The sequence below is a fragment of the Megalobrama amblycephala genome, linkage group LG14 (assembly GCF_018812025.1).
Source record: "Megalobrama amblycephala isolate DHTTF-2021 linkage group LG14, ASM1881202v1, whole genome shotgun sequence".
In the NCBI taxonomy this organism is placed as follows: Eukaryota; Metazoa; Chordata; class Actinopteri; order Cypriniformes; family Xenocyprididae; genus Megalobrama; species Megalobrama amblycephala.
In genome coordinates, this window is record NC_063057.1 from 3304644 (window position 1) to 3324407 (window position 19764).

At 36.5% G+C, this 19764-nt stretch overlaps 1 protein-coding gene and 1 long non-coding RNA gene across 9 annotated transcripts in view; one reads left to right on the forward strand and one right to left on the reverse strand.

Annotated features, from left to right (window-relative positions):
* Positions 1-19764, forward strand: part of tfec (transcription factor EC) — a 57112-nt gene that overhangs the window by 30685 nt on the left and 6663 nt on the right. Inside the window, exons 1-4 of one of the 7 annotated variants that reach the window (XM_048154368.1) lie at positions 10832-10967; positions 14719-14964; positions 15301-15402; positions 17616-17733. In XM_048154368.1, coding sequence (XP_048010325.1) covers positions 10911-10967; positions 14719-14964; positions 15301-15402; positions 17616-17733 — 523 coding nt within the window. In that variant the 5' untranslated portion in view covers positions 10832-10910. Of the gene's footprint in view, positions 1-10831; positions 10968-12242; positions 12401-12663; positions 14073-14369; positions 14394-14718; positions 14965-15300; positions 15403-17615; positions 17734-19764 lie in introns of those variants that run through there. The other 6 variants (XM_048154371.1, XM_048154367.1, XM_048154370.1 and 3 more) reach the window with 6 other exon arrangements.
* LOC125244326 overlaps positions 10848-19764 on the reverse strand; it is a 55115-nt gene continuing 46198 nt past the window's right edge. For both annotated transcript variants that reach the window (XR_007179310.1, XR_007179309.1), the window contains exons 4-5: positions 17594-17775; positions 10848-10975 (exon numbers count right to left, since the gene is read on the reverse strand). This is a non-coding gene — a long non-coding RNA (uncharacterized LOC125244326). The remainder of the gene's footprint in view (positions 10976-17593; positions 17776-19764) is intronic.

Sequence of the window (19764 nt, forward strand, 5' to 3'; positions counted from 1 at the left end):
ATTCTGGTTTGTCCTGCCATATAAAGTTTATTATTTTGGAGGAAGTGCAAATATATTCTGCAGGGAACAACTTTAAATGCTTTAAAGCCTGTCCTATTGTATCAAATTAATCTGTAATGAAAAGCACATAAACTAGGTGTATAATGGAAAACATATATAATGTGTCAATGTTATGCTACATTTGACAAAGTAAATTCAATCTGGCTAATTTAATTTACATAATTGTATCATTGGTTTTGCATGTGTTATAGCGACGGGCCATTTTACGCTTCATATTTTCAGCTAACAGTCATAACGACAAGCAAATATGCATCTATAAAATGTCCATAAATGAACACTGCTATCTCTTTATCATTTAATTAATCTTAAATAAATGAAAGGGTTCCGTCACCTTTTACAGATGGGAACCGTAAAAACTAAAACTAAAAAAAAAAAAAAAACGACTAAAAAACATATTTATAGATTGCATGCTGTAGATCCCTTGTTAAATTGTGTGTTTGTGTGTAACCAAATGCATGTGCGTTTACAGTGGTGCTTTTATTGTCTTTGTTGTGGCACAGAATGTTACGACTCGATTATGTCCTTGCGTATCACATGCAGTTAGCTCTGCTCATGCACATGCGGATGAAACTCAATTGCCACAGTCTAAATGTTCAAGTTACCAGCACGTGATGAGGTAAAATTCCTCAAAATAGTTCATTACTAACCTAACATGCTCAGACGGATGCCCTCCACCCCACTTCTGAAGCAACTGCTCATACCCCCAACACAGTTTGGACTGCTATAAGATTGACTTTGGTGGTTTTCCCATACCTGGGTGTGCCATATCAGGCACTTGATAACCTAATAGGTCTTAAAGTCAGGCTTTTGGTTTGAGCAGCACCCTGCAGTGATGAAAAGAAAAGCATCATCTCATGTTAACGTCACCCAAGTACTCAGCTGAGAGGGAAATGAGATGAGAAAAAAAAAGTGAAAGCTCCTCAAGAATGTGGGATTCCTTTCAATGGAGCGTGTTATTGTTCGTCATTGTGGTGGCGTGGTTAGAAAGATACATTTTCACAGCCATTAATGTCATTACACTGGTTTATAGGAATTCAAAAGACTTCTGGGGATGTGAAAATTCTGGCTGACAACTTCAAAAAGGAGAAAGAAATTAGGAAGAAACTGTTCTTCAGCACAAATGACTCAGCGTTTATAAATCATGAAAAATATTAGTATCATATATGAATGTTATTGGTTGAAAACTGACGAAATATGTACTTTCCCCAAAAAGTTTAATTTGTTAACATTAGTTAACTATATTAGTTATCACAAACTAACAATGAACAATACTGTACTTCTACAGCATTTACTAATCTTAGCTAATAATATAATTAATTTAGCTAATAATAAAATTTTTGTGGTCAAAAACTGGTAACATTATTTTGATAGTCCACTTTAGACACTCTACTAACTATAAGTACCTTTGCAACTACATGTAAACTAACTCTCATTACAGTAGTAGACTGTCTGCTTAATGTCTGCTAACACTTTATTTTAATGGTTGGTCAACAGACATTCTACTGACTATAAGTAACTTTGCAACTGCATGTCAACTTTTTCTGCTAACCTGAACCCTAACACCTAACAGTCTACTGATAGTCTAATAAGAGTTAAAGGGATAGTTCACCCAAAAATGAAAATTTGATGTTTATTTGCTTACCCCCAGCGCATCCAAGATGTAGGTGACTTTGTTTCTTCAGTAGAAAACAAATGATGATTTTTAACTCCAACCGCTGCCGTCTGTCAGTCAAATAATGCTTGTGAATGGGAACTTCTACTATAAGAGTAAATAAAACTTGCATAGACAAGTCCAAATTAAACCCGGAAGTAATGTCTAGCACTCATTGAAGTATATGCGAGAGACATCACTGTCGTTGTCAGAGCATGATCAGACCTTACTAACCGAGTGCTGAACGCAGTTGGACATAGTGGTGTTTTAGAGGTAAAAAATGATATAAATACTGTTCGGTTTCTCGCACAAACCGATCGTTTCGTGTCTTAGGACATCAATGTGTCGTCACTAGCCGCAGGGTTTAATTTGGACTTGTCTATGCAAGTTTTATTTACTCTTATAGTAGAAGTTCCCATTCACTAGCATTATTTGACTGACAGACGGCAACGGTTGGAGTTAAAAATCATCATTTGTGTTCTACTGAAGAAACAAAGTCACCTACATCTTAGATGCGCTGGGGGTAAGGAGAAAAACATCAAATTTTCATTTTTGGGTGAACTATCCCTTTAATTGACATGTAGTTGCAAAGTTACTTATAGTTAGTAGAATGTCTAAAATGGACCATCGAAATAAATTGCAACCAAAAAGTAATATCTGTTAACATTAGTTGATGCACTGTGAACTAACATGAACGTGACTTTTTTTTATTAACAAAGGTTAATAAATGCTGTAAAAATATATCGCTCATTGTTAGTTCATGTTAATGCATTAACTGTTAACAAATGACACCTTAATGTAAAGTGTTACCAAAATATTGAAGCTCATTTCTGCCTCAAAGTACAAAAAAGTAACTGTAGTAAATTGTTCATGGTGAGTGAAATCCTTATCCAGTAATTATGAATTGAAAACAGGAAAAGTTATGATTAAGTTGGTATATTATTTGATTGTTTTAAAATTTTTGTTATTTTTGTTGTAAATAAACATCTCAAGAATTTCAGGGCAGAGTATGATATCAATGTCCCCTGTCTTCAATATTCAGTATCATATTGTGAATATAATAGACCAGTAAATCAAAAATAAGAAATAAGTCACGATTATGAGTTTATAAATTTACAATTTTAATACAATATTAATACAATTACATAGTTTTAGTTACAATTACAATAAATTAAGTTGCAAATGTGACAAAGCAACATGTGAAATAAAGTTGCAATAATGAGAAATAGTTAAAACTGAGTTATGAATTCACATTTATTAAAAGTGCCCCAATTATGCGATTTTAGAGGTTCCTATATTTGTTTTGAAGGTCACCCACAATAGATTTAAATGCATCAAAAGTAAAAAAAAAAAAAAAACTTTAATTTTCTCATAATATTGCAGCATTAACTAATTTCTTTGAGATTCAAAATTCTGAATTCGAAGATTCAGTCTCTAAACCCTTCCTTTCCAAGAGCCTACCCTGTTCTGATTGGCCAGACAGCCTAATCTGTTGTGATTGGTCTACCCCTTATCTATCTGCAGTGACATTCAGACATTCAGGAAATATCTATTACCAAATCTTAATTTTAGCTCCGGAGACTTCCTCAGCGCTTGATACGTAGTGAGAGAACAGCATCTTCTCGACATGTCGAGAACAAGAACCAATCTCTTCCAGGCCTCAGCTGCTACTACAGTGTTTTAAGGGGCAGGTCAAAGTAAACATTGTTCACTGGCAGCTAATGAAAACCATAGACTGGCATTATACAAATTAGTTTGATTGTTACATAGGTATGTAACAGGAAGTGAGACTGGAATTGCTGACGACTCATTTTGGCAGTTCAGAATCGATTCTTTCTTTTCTGAGACAATAACTTTTTTGGTTGTGCAATTTGATCTTTAAAACTTTGCTGTCCTTTTACATTCACAAACAGTGAAGTTCATTCTGAGTAAAGCTCTAGCAGTATTTGTTTACAGATGCCATTTGGTTTGATGTTTTGTTATCTAATGCAACGACATTCAGACATTTTTAAGTGGCTCTAACTACTTTTTGAGGCCACTGTAGATTATGCACCCATTGTGTATGTACTAGTAAACCACTCTCTTGTGGTGTAAGCCAGGTTGTACGTGAGCAATTTCTCAACATGCTCCCAAAATACTTCATCTGATATTCCACAAATCAGAGGTGATTTCCTTCTTGAGAGTAGAAGGGTCCATCCAGAAGATCAGTCTCTGTTTCAGCCAGATGGACAAGGCCTTTCATTCAATCCTGAACATGAGAGGACACCACACTGGTCACTTTGTACTAGTGTCTGTTCTTCTACTCCACCATCAAATTCAACTCAGGCTGTGCTGATTAATCAATTTGGGCCGAGGGAGAATGTAGAGAGTTCGGTCTGTGGAAGGAAATTACAATGATCCAATTTAAATCACAAAATCAGTGTATTAATCTTTAAAGAAATGTCTGGATATTACAATTTATTTGATTAAGTCCTAATGGAGAAGAGGTCTGAAATGTGAAAAGCCCCCTCCCCCCCTCCTCTTTTATAGCACTGTCGATGAGCTGATATTTATAGGGTTTTTGAATAAACTTTTTTTTTGAATACCTAAGCAATGTGATAATAGCACGCATTTCACTCAATATAACAAAGTTTGAGAAAGAAGAGAAATGAGACACTAAGAGTAAAATGCAAACATGCATGCTAAAACGTTGAGCATAACTGTATATAAACAATCTTTGTGTGTGTGTGTGTGTGTGTATTAACAGTATAAGATTTATGTGCCTCACTGTGTCATTGTAATGGCTGAAGGCTTTTACACTGTATTTGAGACGGCCATGTCTGCTTTAACATGTCACGCATCTTACGGCACAATCAGACACATGGATGCTGTGTAGATTCTCCACAGTCACAACACACACACACACATAAAATGACACTGACTTGAAGAGAACGTGGACACAACAGTTTCTTTGTCATCCTTCAAACTGTGTATTATTAGTTCGGGTAAGGTCAAAGTTGATCTAATTTTCTGCTTAGTCTTCATTAAACAGCTATTGCATTATTTCATTTTACACAATTAGATTTAGTCCGTAATGAATATATCTCAAGCTAAAGCTTTTGAACAGGGCTTTGCAAATTTAGCCCACAATTGCACTTTATGTGCACTTGGAAGAAAAAAAAAAAGGGTTGTAAAGTTAAATTTTACTCTGGACCACAGGCCATACGATCACTCACATTATAAACTCAAATTTCAGGATAAGGGCAGCAATTGTGCTGATATCTGAAGCGACAATCCATTCAACCTTTGATACTGCTTTAACTTGCACTCATAAATAAGAGTTTAGACACTTTATGTACATTCTTCCAATCAGATAAGAAAAGAGTCTGTGTTTAAAGGCCAAATTTAATCCCCTGTTTCAATCTTTCATGACATTTGAAGTAAAATGGATTGATTGTGTTCAGCTTTTTACAACAGACAGATGAGACAATGACATGAGAGCTTGAGAACTCAAAATAAAAGTCTAGTCTGAAATTAAGGAGTCAGCCATGTTATATCACTATACATTAAAGGGTTAGTTCACCCAAAAATGAAAATTCTGTCATCATTTACTCACCCTCATGTTGTTCCAAACCCATAAGACATTAGTTCATCTTCAGAACACAAATGAAGATATTTTTAATTAAATCTGAGCGATTATTGTCCCTCCTTTGACAACTATACAGCTATCACTTTGAAGCTTCAAAAAGTAAAGAGACTGTAAAACTAATTCATATGAATTGAGTGGTTTAGTCCAAATATTTTGAAGAGATACGATCGCTTTATATGATTAACAGATTGAATTTAGGCTTCTATTCACATATAAACATTGATCAGCGAACATAAACAGAAGCTCAACCGAACCTGCTTGATGCTTGAGAACAAACCTCTTGCTGAAGCACAAATGTGCTGCATAACACATGAGAATGAACCTCATTGGTTCTTGTTGAAGGTCAAACATGCTGTGTAACATGAGAATGAACCTCATTGGTTCTCACACGTCAAGTAAACATGCTTGAACTTCCATTTACCACAACTGATGTTTGTGTTAATGAATGTTTATATGTGAATAAAAGCCTAAATTCAATCTGTTAATCATATAAAGCAATCGTGTCTCTTCAGAAAATTTGGACTAAACCACTCAATTTATATGGATTCGTTTTACGATCTCTTTTTGAAGCGTCAAAGTGCTAGTTGCGTAGCTGTCTGTGGAAGGACAGAAATTGCTCAGATTTCATTCAAATGTCTTAATTTGTGTTCTGAAGATGAACGAAAGTCTTACGGGTTTGGAATGACATGAAGGTGAGTAAATGATGACAGAATTTTCATTTTTGGGTGAACTAAAACTTAAATATAGATAGTGGTGCTTGTTATTACTATTCCTCAAACTTAGTGCGAGCGATTTAAAGGTCCCGTTCTTCGTGATCCCATCTTTCAAACTTTAGTTAGTGTGTAATGTTGTTGTTTGAGTATAAATAAAATCTGTAAAATTTTAAAGCTCAAAGTTCAATGCCAAGCGAGATATTTTATTTAACAGAAGTCGCCTACATCGAACGGCCAGTTTGGACTACATCCCTCTACTTCCTTCTTTAATGACGTCACTAAAACAGTTTTTTGACTAACCTCCGCCCACAGGAATACACAAGAGTTGCGTTTGTAGAGTGTGTTTGTCGCCATGTCGTCGAAACGCTGTTATTTTCATCCCGCAGTCCAATCACCGGGTCTGATTCCGGCTCAAATTGATAGGGTAAAATTAAAGACATGTTTACAATAACACTGAGCGCATGCATCTCCACGTTATGGTAAGAGGCGTGACCTTTCCGGGCAAGGTTCGCTAAGCTGCTGTCGAATCACAACACAGGAACCGCTGGCACAATCAGAACTCGTTACGTATTTCTGAAGGAGGGACTTCATAGAACAAGGAAGTCATCAGCCCGTTTTTATGACAGTGGAAACAGCGGTAAACAGATAAGTAAATTATGTGAAAAATACTGTGTTTTTTTTACACGCGAAATATGAACACATGTTATATTGCACACTATAAACACAATCAAAGTTTCAAAAAAACACGAAAAACGGGACCTTTTAAACAAACTCATTAGCCTAAACTTTAGCATATAACTCATCCCTCAACCATGAATGATACCTAGTTAGTTTGTTGTGTAAAGGTGTGCTTTTCAAAGCAATCAAACTTAGGATTTTTATGTAGCGGATAATGAAACGGGTGAGAAAATATCTCATAGGCTTAAATTGAAAAAGGGACCTGAAAGATTTGGGAATGGCTCTTTTGTCTTGTGCCATTAAGAAACCACCTAGAAAATATTTTGTAACATTATAAAAGTCTTTACTGTGATGTTTTGATCAAATTAATGTGTCCTTGCTGAATAAAAAAGGAATTTTCTTTATCTTACTGACTCCAATCTTTTGAACGGTAGTATACATTTGTGCATTGTCGCTTGTATACCGTAAGTTCTTTTTATCCGTTTGCTACGTTTGTGTACAACAGAAATGTCCTCAAATGTTCCTTACCCCAGCTCACCTTACTGTGACAAACCCTGAAATTAACTTACGATCTGTCGTTATAACACAACTCTCCACAGCCAAAAAGTAACAATGCAAGCAAATCCATTTAGGTGATTCAAACCAGTGATTAGTCCAAACCCAGATAAAGAAGGCCTTTCAAAACCACAGCGAACTCATAAGCCCTTGCTCTGAAAGCGCTGGGCCCTTTTTGTGAGTCTGGAGTGTGGAGGGAAGTCATGTGATGCGGTTTGGTCATTTTGTGATTTTAAGGGGATCAGTGCAAAGCAGGGGGCCGAGTTAGAAGATTATGGGATACATTTAGACACTTCCGAAAAGTTGTTCACCCCCCAACTATTGAGAATAAATTTCCCAATAAAAGCAGTTTATTGATCAAATTCACTACAACTACTTTCCAATGCATTATTTGAAGCGTATACCCTGTATTTGAATAGTGAGGAATGTGTTTTACAGTTGCTGTTTGTTTTGGGTCAGCAATTAAATCTGTCTGTATGGGACTGTGGGTCTGAATTGGACGGGGTTGAGTGAATTCCTCTCAGGTGTGCCTGTGAACGGCGTGCCTTGTCGGCCCTGATGGAGTGGAGTCTAATTGATTTAGATCGAAAATCACATTAGACGTAATCACATCTTTTCTGGGGAAACCAAGTTTCTATTCATCCCACTCTTAAATGCAAAAACCTATTAGCAATGTATGAAGCTGTTTATGTAACATTGCAGTCGATTAATATTTTAAGCTTTTCATGCCAAATGTTGTGCGTTCCAAGTATGCAGGGCCTTGTAAAGATGCTTAAAATAGTTTTGATTTTTATAATCAAAGCTGTGCCTGTAGACCATGCAGTGAGCCCAAAGTATTTGGATTGGTAAGTTTTGCTTAAAAATGTATGAATGTCATTGCATTTGGTAACTATGGAAGCGTGTTTATGCTACAAAATAGAGTTTATCCTCAGGTTTCACAGACAAGGCTTAAACCTAGTCTGTTTAAGTTGTTTTAACTGAAAGCAACTTGCACTGACATATCTTAAAATACGTTAGTGCCATTGTTTTGTCTCAATATGCACACCAGTTTTTTTCTAAGGCACATTTATAAACACTATAGTTTAGATATAAACTCATAACTGCAAGATATAAGCTTGGAATTGCGAGAAATAAAGTCAGAATTGCGAGATATAAACGCTATTGCAAGGAAAAAAGTAAAAATTGTGAGACAAACGCAAAATTGTTAGAAAAAAAGTAAGAACTGCAAGAAATATAGTCGGAATTGCAAAATATAAACATGCAATTGTGAGGAAAAAAGTAATAATTGGAAGATGTGAACTTTCAATTAATTGCTAGAAAAAAAAAATCAGAATTGCAAGATTATATTATCTTATAATATAATATATAAATATAAACTCGCAATTCAGAGAAAAATGTAAGAATTGTGAGATAAAAAGTCACAGTTACCTTTTTTTTTCATTTCATGGCGGAAATATCCATAGGTAACAAAATAAACCAACTGGTTTCAATTTTAAAGAATAATAATAAAGAATAATAGCACAGGTACATTTGAAATAAAATAGAATAAAATAAAATATTCATAAATTTGAATATCTGATCAAGTGTTTACATTTTTGGAGGTCACTTTGTCATACAATGAAAGAGAATCCAGGTAAACTTCATATATATATAAATTTTGTACATCTTTCACACCATATTTTTTGTTGATAAACTCGGTTGCACTGAGCTCAGGGAGGACAGTTTGGCACTCCTATCATACAGTTAAAATGAGTGTAATATTTAATTTATATATGAATCATTAAAGTCTTCTGGTTATTATGCATTCCTTTTCTACTTGGATAAAACAGCTCTCAGATGTGTGAGCAGGACTTTGAAGTCTTGTCTCAGAAGCGGCCCAACTCTTACAGGAAGTAGCTCATGTTTTATACATACTGTATGTGGGGCTAACAAAGGTGAGAATTCAGACTGAATTCAGAAAAACATGGAAAAATGGCCAACCAGGATTTTGGGTAAGAGGTAAATATACAAACACATACAGAAACACAAGAAACACACACACACACACACACACACACACACATATATACACACAGGTTCAAAGGCACTCTGGTCCATTACTAGAAACTATCCTCAGCATTTCCTTTAAAACAGGAAGCAAGGCAACAAAAGGATGCTGATACACACGACACACGTCCTGTCTACTTTACAGCTCTGCAATGATTTTCCAAAGCATCTTCTCACTGTTCTCATGCCACAAATCATTTACAAAATTTGAGATACGAGTTTTAAAATGGCCTCAATTTTCTTGCTTAGTTTATATTATGCAGCACTGAAACCTGAGTAAAAAAAGTGATTTTATTCCTTGTAAATGCTTTATATTGCTCAGTTGTGTCACTTGATACTTTCCGTCGTTAAACTAGTAAAAGAGGATTCGGACACCTGCGGATTCGGACACCTGCACCATGCGCTTCAGACCATGTGCTTAGATTGTTAAAATAGGGCCCCATATCTCACAGTTGCACATTTATACGTATCTTTCAAATTAATTTCTCAAAACTGCAACTTTATATGTCCCAATATAAAGCGACCTTAAATCAGTATTTATCAAAGGGACTTCATTTCTTGTAATTGCGACTTGATATCACTTTGTGACTTTAAATCTCACATGATTACATATCACTCAACTGCAAATAATTTCTCAAAATTGCAACTTTGTCTCCCAATTGCAAATTTGTGACTTCATCTCTCACAGTCACAGCTATGACTGTATGTGACTTTATGTTTTATATTAAACATGATCTTACAATTAAATTTTTTTATTGTTTTATTCCGAGGCAGAAACAGACTTCCATAAATTCCACATCTGCTGAATCTCAAAAACACTGATGTTGATAAAAATGAGTTTGACTTTGTGGTTTATAACAGCAAGTCAGATTTGTACTGTTTCTATAGACAAACAACACTGCAGACTGTGGGGAAAAATCTCCACGGTGCAATAAAAAAATTGCCCTGGAAGACAAATTTGAATGGAAAACAGTCAAAACAATGTAATTCCCAGAAGCTTTGCTCAGTAATTTTAATCCAAGAGGCTTCAGTGAGCCGCACTACGCACTTCTTTGGCCTTGAGTGTACTTGTTGGTTCTCAAAGTGAATGTGTGTGCACTACACTACAAGTGCACATGCAAGCGAGTGTGTCCCCAGTTGCGTTTCGATAATTAATTTTTATGTACATTGTGTGTGTGTGTGTGCTAAAGAGATAACCTATCAGGGGAATGTGCTGAGTAAGGCTGTAAAGATGGTCAGACAGGAAGGACCAAGAACAAAATGACTCTCAGAGTCTCTAGCACCTGAAATTCTGCCTCTGTCAGGCATTTGGGTGACCACTAGATCCCGTACAGAGGAAGCTGGAGGGCTGAGAAAGCTGATGTGTCATGCCTTCCTCTCCAGGTCCGTGTTTCTGCACACACAGCTCAGGAAAGCCACACACACATATGCTCAGTTATCCTTCTGCTTTCTAGCCTAGTTGCACTTACACTGGACCAGCTCCTCTTGGCTTGTGGTTTAAGGGCAAAGACTGCAGGCCATTTGTGCATGTTGTTTGCATGACACCTGCTGACCTACTGTGAAGGCCTTCTTGTGGACCATGAGCCGCTGCTGTGTGGTTCAAGTCATCTCTCTGACTGAGATCCAACTGCTGCCGGTATGTAGCTACAAAAAAGAGAGGAATAGGGATGAGGGCTGCATGAGAGTTTCAGTTCAAATGCTGTCTGTGTGTCTCTGAGTGTAATGTTCTTGAATGGTTGCTTGGAATGGTTTTGATGCCTGCTCATTGTTGTTTAATGAAAAACTGAGTTTAGAATGAGCTTCAGTTACTCTGTTACTGCTGTTTTGAAGGGATTGCTTCCTGTTGCTCAGCTGGTAGAGTACACTATGGCACTCAAGGTTATGGGTTCGATACCCCTGGGTTACACAATGATAAAATGTATACCTTGGATGCACTATAAGTCACTTTGGATAAAAGTGTTTGTGAAATGCATAAATATACTTGTATGAATATCTGTTTGGGTCAGACCCTTTGGTTAAAATGGACAGAGATGATTCAAATCAAACTGATTTATGACTCTATAAAAAAAAAAAAAAATCTAACACTTTTGTAGAGAGTTGAATGACAGAAGTAGGATATTAAATAAATAATAATAATAATAATAATAATAATAATAATATAGAGTTGCTATAAAGCAAACACAGTTCCCAAAAAGTATTTGGGCACTTAAGTCACTCTCAAAAATGACTAAATGTCATATATTAAATATATATATATATATATATATATATATCATAATGTCATCTGCAAATGAATGACGATAGAGCTAACAAACTTATTTTTGAGAAATATTACATATTATAAAATGTTATAAACATATGGCATTTAATATTTTAATAGTAAAAAAATATATATATATATATATATATATATATATATATATATATATATATATATATATATATATATATGCATTTTTGAGTGTGGTTAAATTGTCTAAATATGTTTTTTTAGTTGCTATTCACTGTTTATTGGTTCTGTGCATAATATACATAGAAATATCAAGAACATACTGTCAAATTCAAAACAGTACTTGACGTGAATGTGATTCCATTCGTTTGGTGTGTTGTGTGTGTGTGTGTGTGTGTATAAGTTTTACTTTCTCTTCCCCTCAGAAACTTTTGTGGTCTAACAGCATTGATTCTGAGGAGGAATATTCAGTATAGCACAACTAATGTCTTCAGAAAACAAAAAACAAAACAAAAACAAGAATAGCTCTGACTCTGTCAGAGTAAAGGCATATCCGATAGATTTATATTGAAGTGATTTAACTTCTTTACCCTTTCAAACTCATATAATACCTGACCTTTTGGCCATGAAAGGTTTTGTCCATAATTTCTACAGCCGGTAAAAATCATCCCCCTCCCTATTGTTTCAAAACACAGATTTTTCTGAAGTGAAACCAGAACTTGACTAATCCTGAAACAAAATTAAGCAACATCAGCGCTAGCACAATAGATTATACCTCGCTATTCAAGACACACTTACAGGTTTTCTAGGCAAGATGCACACTTAACGTCAAAATTAAGGTAAAGGAAATGTTTTTGTTATTTTATTTTATGTTACATTTGTATGTCAGTGTTTTTGTACTTCTGTACTGTCATTACTTTTTTTGGATTATAATATAATATTAAATAATATAATATAATTTACAATTATATAAATTATTAATTAAATAATTGGTTGTATACATTTATACAATTATTAATATACATTATTATTAATATTATGGCATTATATTAAATAAATGTTGCTAAAAACTGCTATTCTTGTCTAAATGGACATCATACTGATGATTTAGTGTAAGATTAACTCTGAGATCAGCATGCTGAATGTTTAGTAAAGGAAACCTCTAGTGTCTTGTGTTATTTTAAATATGCCATCTAATACATCTTCACATATAGGGATTCCAGTGTCTATACTTTATTTGTGAACAAAACCACTACAACATCAATCACATTACAGGCTTTGATTAGTTAATAGTCGTGTATCCTGCATTCACGTAAGATGTAAGTCAAGGACGTGGCCCTCTAACACAACTAGCAGTGGGCAGGATAACCCTTCCCTTCCCCACTGCAGAGATGAGCTCTCAGGCACACAATGGCTTCTTTCACCTTTGCCTGGGATAAGAGAGAAGTTACACTCTTAGGTCTTTTTGAAGCCAAATCTAGTGTGTGTAATGAAAAGAGCTTTGCAATGGCTGATAAACAGAGACAGACCTCCGCTGAACTGTTGAATACGCAGTCAGAGGGGCATAGAAGATCCGATTTGGTCCTCGGATTCATCCTTCAAGGGCTTAAATAACTATTTCAGTGCATATGGGATAATATTTTCCATTTAAGATTTCCAGTACAGGGCGAAACACCATAACCTCCAATAAATGTTTCTGAGTCAACGAGTATGAGTAATAAATGCCTCTTTTGTCATTGCAAACAGATGTGTTGATCAAATTAAACAACTTTTGTTCACACAATTGAGTATTTTTAGTCAACGGTCAGTAAAAGTTCAGTTTTGGATTTTTCCAAAAATACTTTGACCGCCATAAAAGAAACGCAACAGTTGTGCTTTTGTGAGCATAGACAACATAATAATGACTACTAGGGGTCACCTCCATCACCCCGAATGAATGCTTCCCTCCTATATTTAGCTTTATGATATGTTACAGACTAAAATTAGAGGAGCGACCGGGTTCATGACAGTTAGTTTTTGAAAACAGATACAAAACAATGTTGTCTAGTGAGTCTGGTCCAGAGATGGGCCTCTGGGCCATTTGGAAACCGCAAAGAACAAGCAGTAATTGTCTCGGACCCCCTGAAGCAGAAGTGGCAGAAGGGGGAAGTCTGGGATTGGCCGCTTCACGCAAACAAAACTGGGCGGTCCCACCGAATTAGTGATATAGGCAAAAGATCTCGGCCCTGTGGTGATCAAACCTGTCAGATCAGTAATCTCTCCGCTTGAGGTGATTACTACGACCTGTTATAAAAAGGAAAGGCCTGGTCTTAGTACTAATTAGGTCACGGAGTTCCTCCTGCTTGGTTATAAAGACCGGACAGGAACAAGAGGGGACAGTCACTTGGTTTCCTCTCCACAGCCTGGGATCCTACCTTAGCGTTCCTCCGAGTGGAAGTACAGGGACTGAGAATGCCACATTTAACTGACTGTAGTTTCTACAAGATGAGAGACGGAGCTCGAGTTTCCAACGTAAGGACTTGCTATGTTCTGCTTTGACTTGTTTTGCGCAAGATAAGGGCTGTTTTGGTGCTTGCTTAAAGGGTAGTTCACCCAGAAATGAAAGTGCTGTCATCATTTACTCACCCTCCTCGTGTCGTTTCAAACCTGTAGGACTTTCTTTCTTCTGTGGAACAACTGAAAAACGTTTTTTGTCCATATAGTGTAACTCAGTGGGGTCCAAAAACATCACTGAATCCCAAGGACTTTCATTGCACGTCAAACGAGACATTTTTACAAAATATCTTCTTTTGTGTTCCACAGAAGAAACAAGTCATACATGACGATATGAGGGTGAGTAAATGATGACGGCATTTTCATTTTTCTCTGAACTATAAGTACTTTAAGTGTATCGGTTTGGATTTTTGGCTGATTAAGTCACTTTTTGGGATGTTTTAAGCAGGTAACTGAATCAGAATGCTATGTTGGGCTTGATATATGCTTAATTCAAGGAAATAAGTGCACATTTTTTGTATATCTTGCGGTAAGGTGGTTTTGGTTGCATTGATGCTTAATGTTGGGAAATAAGTGATGTGAAAGAAACAGAAGTATGAGGCCATCATTTATGGCAAGTAAGACCTACTAAGCTAAAAGGTACTTTTTTATCTTCTTTTTGAAGGTTCAAAGTCATTTGGAGAACTCCAAGTACCACCTCCACCAGACCCAGGCCCAGCAGGTCAAACAATACCTAACTTTGGGCAGCAAACTTGCTAGCCAGGCCCACCCGGTCGCCCATCCTCTCCCGGGCCAGGCCCTGGGCACGGTGCCCGTCATGCGCAATGGACACATGCCGCCCGTGAGCGACAGCAGCACGCCAGGAAGCCCAGTCACCTTGCTCTCACTGGCCAACAATCACGACAGCGAGGTGAGTACTTCCTGTGATCTCATCTCTCTTTTCCAAAGTGTTTGTACTCATCAATAACTTCAAACATTCAGCTCTGATCACGTTGACAATGAAAGGATGGGTCATCTACTCTGATAAGAGGTGCTTCATCCTCACAGTCGTCTTTCTGAGATGATGAATCATCTGTTATTGGATTAGTGGCCCAGTTTATTCACACGTCTCTCACTTTCACTCTGCATTGACACAATGACTGATGACAGTGAAAATGAAACTCAAAACAAGCAAACAAACGTCCCAGATTGACAAATTCAACCTCTGTTGACGGAAGAGTGCACTATAATCACTGTTTTCTTTTAGTTTCCTATGGATGAAGTTATTGATGATCTTATTAGCCTTGAAACCGGTTTCAAAGATGGGGGTTTGGATTGTATGGAGCCAGGCATCATAATGCAAAATAATGTAAGTACACGCCAAGTTCATCTCTTCACTTTGTCAAACTGTTACGTCCCGTGTCATTGATGATAACCTGTGTACAGAGGTGTAAATTATACTTAAAGGATTAGTTGACTTTAAAATGAATATTACCCCAAGCTTTACTCAACGTCAAGCCATCCTAGGTGTATATGACTTTCTTCTTTCTGATGAGCACAATCAGAGTTACGTTAATAAATATCCTGACGCGTCCAAGCTTTATAATGTCGCGATGAAGCGATGGGTTTGTGTAAGAAAAATATTCATATTTAACAAGTTATAAAATAAAATATCTAGCTTCCGCCAGACCACCTTCAACTTAGGACGAAAGTGTAACGCCTCTCGCAGTTCAAAATGCTTACGCTACATCCTACGCCTTCCGTGTTCAACTTACGAAAAAAGCGTAACTGACACAATGAATATGACAGCCGTTTTATTTATATTTACCTATAACTATTAGCTAATAACTACAACTATATAACTATAAAAACTATAATCATAAAAAATATATATAGCTATTTAGTTCATTATATAAACAGATGTGTTACCATGTAATGAAATGAAAAATGGCAAAGTACTTCTGCCTGTGCATAAAATGCACACTTAATTTGTTGAATAAAACCAGTCTGAATCCAAAATATATGCTACATTTGTAGGTTTAAAAATGAATTACATGCAATAATAACACAAACACGTGCCAGTCTTTGGTGGGCTTGTGAAAAGGGGTTTGTCTTTGCGTGAGGTCACATTGAGTCCAGCTGAGAGTCAAAGTTCACAGTCTCCGTGGTGAAAAAACGGGAACAGACTTAAATCTCAGGCTTTAAACGGTGGAACAATACAGATTAGTCTGTTAATGATGTTGGCATGCAGAGAGGTATGCCTTAGAAGAGCCCGACTATGTTAATGAGTGATCACTTCTCCAAAACAGACAGAGGGAGCAAGCTAGAAAAATAACTCAGCTCTGCTAAATGCTAAAAGCGCATTCTGCTGAGGAATTGCAATTCAGCTAGAGCCAATGAAAACCCTTAGGTAAGCATCTGGGCACACAAGTGGCCCAACTATGTGTGAGACCAGCATGAAATTGTTAAGGTCATACTGACGTCTGTGGATGGACAAAGCATCGCTTGAGTTGTGATTACTACAACACCTGAACTCACTAGAGAGGTATGTGATACTAAGAGCATGATGGGAACGAATAAGGCAGAGGAAGTAGAGAGAGAGAGAGAGAGAGAGAACGAGCAAGCAAGAGTTTTGTATTTGAGTAAGCAGTCAAGCATCGGACTGAGCTAATATCTTCTCTCCCAGTGGACTTGTTCAGAAATGATACCATGCTTAAACGGATCAATTCGTTCTAATTAGTCATACAGCACGACGCATCAAGCCGCTTTCCCGTGTCAACATATCTGCTAACATGATGGGAATGGATTGAAGCGATTACGATGCGAGCAGTCAAGGGGCCGTGGCAATCTTTCATGTTGATAAGCGCTCTCTTTCCCCCACTGAGATAATGGAGAGCGCATACGAGCGGAGGAAACACTGTAATGCCTGCTGTCTCTGTCTTTCTGTAATGCTCTGACCTCCTCTTTAATCCTGTACTACTTTTTGAAGAGGATTTCACCCATAACACTGACAGAAATTGGCTTTTCACTGCTTTAGCTTTTGTTGGACTGGTAGTCGGGGAAAAATATATATACTATGTAAACAGTGCTGACCGGATTATGCCATAACAAAACTCCAGCAATGTTGTGGGAAGAACAGTAATGTAAGCTTAGAGTAATAGAAACCGAGAATCATTTCAGTGAAACTCAAATAATTAAAAAAAATTCACTTGCTCTACAGCGCCCTCTTTTGTCTCTTGGAGCGATGCATCTGTTTGACTGAATAGACTGAATTTATGCATACAAGCTCTGCAGATATCCAGAATACATAACATCCTCGTTTTACATGTTTTAGTTAATTTGGTTATGCATCATGTGGCTGTAATTATCACATTTTAATCCTCGAAATTAGTGGAAAAAAGTGTGAAAAGTCCATCTAGGCCTGTTTAACAATGTTCTTGTTTTAGTGTTTTACTCTTAACATACAGAGGGTCGGTGTCAGAAATCATGCACGTAACACCAAAAATATTACATTTGATGCAAAATAAACATGTAATGTCCCTGTGTGAATCTAGACTTACTTTCTCTTTCTTTCCTCTGAAGGTGTCACTGAACAACAGCATGCTGGAGGTGTACGGCGGTGACCAAGGTATGACTGCCGCTCACGGTGGACTGACACCCTCATTGCCCACAAAGCTCTCAGTTAAAATGGAAGTCACAGGTATGGAGCACAGAAGGGCACAGACGCCTGTCCGAGCAGGACCTGTGCAGTTAGCAAAGACATTTCAGAAAGAAACATTTACAAGAGCAGTTTAGTTTCAGATTAAAAACCAACTGCAGTTTTGAAAGTTAATTTTCTGTTGCTCATCTGGTAGAGCATTGCGATTAGCAATGACAAGGTCACAAGTAAGTCCCTACACTCTTAAAAAAAATGTTAATTGGGATTCTATATAAAACCCTTGAGTTTTTTTTTTTTTTTTTTTTTACCAGCTTTTGTTTATGAACTAGGTATACTTTAGAATAGGCAACACATATTCACTATTAACTATGACTTTTCCCTCAATAAACTCATAATTTACTGCTTATTAATAGTTAGTAAGTTAGTTGTTAAGTTTAGATATTGGGTAGGATTAAGAATATTGAATAAGGTCATGCAGAATAAGACATTAATATGTGCTTAATAAGTACTAATAAACAGCCAATATTCTAGTAATATGCATGCTACTAGTTAAAATACACTAAAATAGGGTTACCACGAACTGTTTAATTCATAAAATTAAAGCTAAATCCATAAAATTATCCCATGACGGGAACCCCTAAAAGGTTCTATATATGAAGCACTTGACAGAACCATTTAAGGTTCTATATAGAGTGCAAGAACACACATAAAAAAAAATACATAAATAAATATTTTTTGTGTGTTTCTTGGGGCTTAAACTTGTGACCTAAGAACACCAAAAAATAAAATAAATAAATTAATGAATGAATAAAGAAAAAAAAATTGTGTGTTTAAATTGATTAAAGTTTTATTTAATCATATTATACTATATATGTTCCCAATAAACACAAAATATAATAATAATAATAAATATTTTTGTTTCTATATGATGAAATATGAGTATAATATGATGAAATATAATTAGTCAATATGCTTTCATCTGCCTCTGATTAACACATTTTAATCCTCAAAAAAGTCTGAAAATCCATCACTTGTATCATAGTATAATATATAAAAATATGCTAAAAATATCCTGAATCCACTGTAAGTTGCTTAGATAAAAGTATGTAAAATGCAGACACATAAATGTAATTTACACAAATGTCTTTTATAGGTGTGTGTGTAGGAAAGACAAGTCCTATTTAACGGAGCTAAACAACACAATATAGTCTTTCCTTCTGAAAATTCAGGGGAAACAAGGGCATACTGTGAATGGATCTAGCAAAGCAAACCCAGACGGGCCCATTCCACGTGTGTTATTCCAAAAGGCCCGGGCTGTGAAAGCCAAACACAACTGTATGTTTCATGTTATTATCCAGCTGTCTTATTCTAGGAGTCAGCGTGCTCCGTGTTTAGCTCGCCATTGTGTTGCTCTCATTCTTCATTATCAGTGCTTCAGTGAGCGGAATATGGTAGCATGTATTCTTAGCATGATAGACACGGCACAATGCATCCTTTGTGGGTGCCTTTTTTTCTTATGAATGTCATGCATCAAGTAAAGCTAATTGATTCAGGAAATAGAAAGGATGCCTGGAGAACTCTTCACTCCGGCAGGAAAATAAGTGCATTACTGTCTTTTTCACATAAGCGTGCTGCACGGCGCTCTTGTTTGGTTACGCGCGGCTCAAATGACCTTATTGAATCAGCAGAAATGAATTGAGAAATCCAATCACTGCTCCCAATTATATAATTTGGAAGAATGTGAATATGAATGCAGAAGCATTTGGCCGCCCTCCTCTTCACCCAATCTGGGATGTCAGCAGATTGGTTAATCGTAAGAGGTCAGGAAGGATTAAAAGAAGATACACAGCTTTTCTACATTAAGACAGAGATCTGGTGTTGACGAGTCTGGGGTGAATGACACTTTTTCAGACACAAAAAGAAGGGTTTGTAATGATGTGTGGCTGCATGTGATGGGTGTTGTTTTGGGAGTATTAGGCAGGAATCTTGAGGACTGGCTAATGAAATTATTAATCTAACAGCTTTTTTAAAGACACATTTTGCGTCAACATGGTGTTCAACTTAACTTTGGAT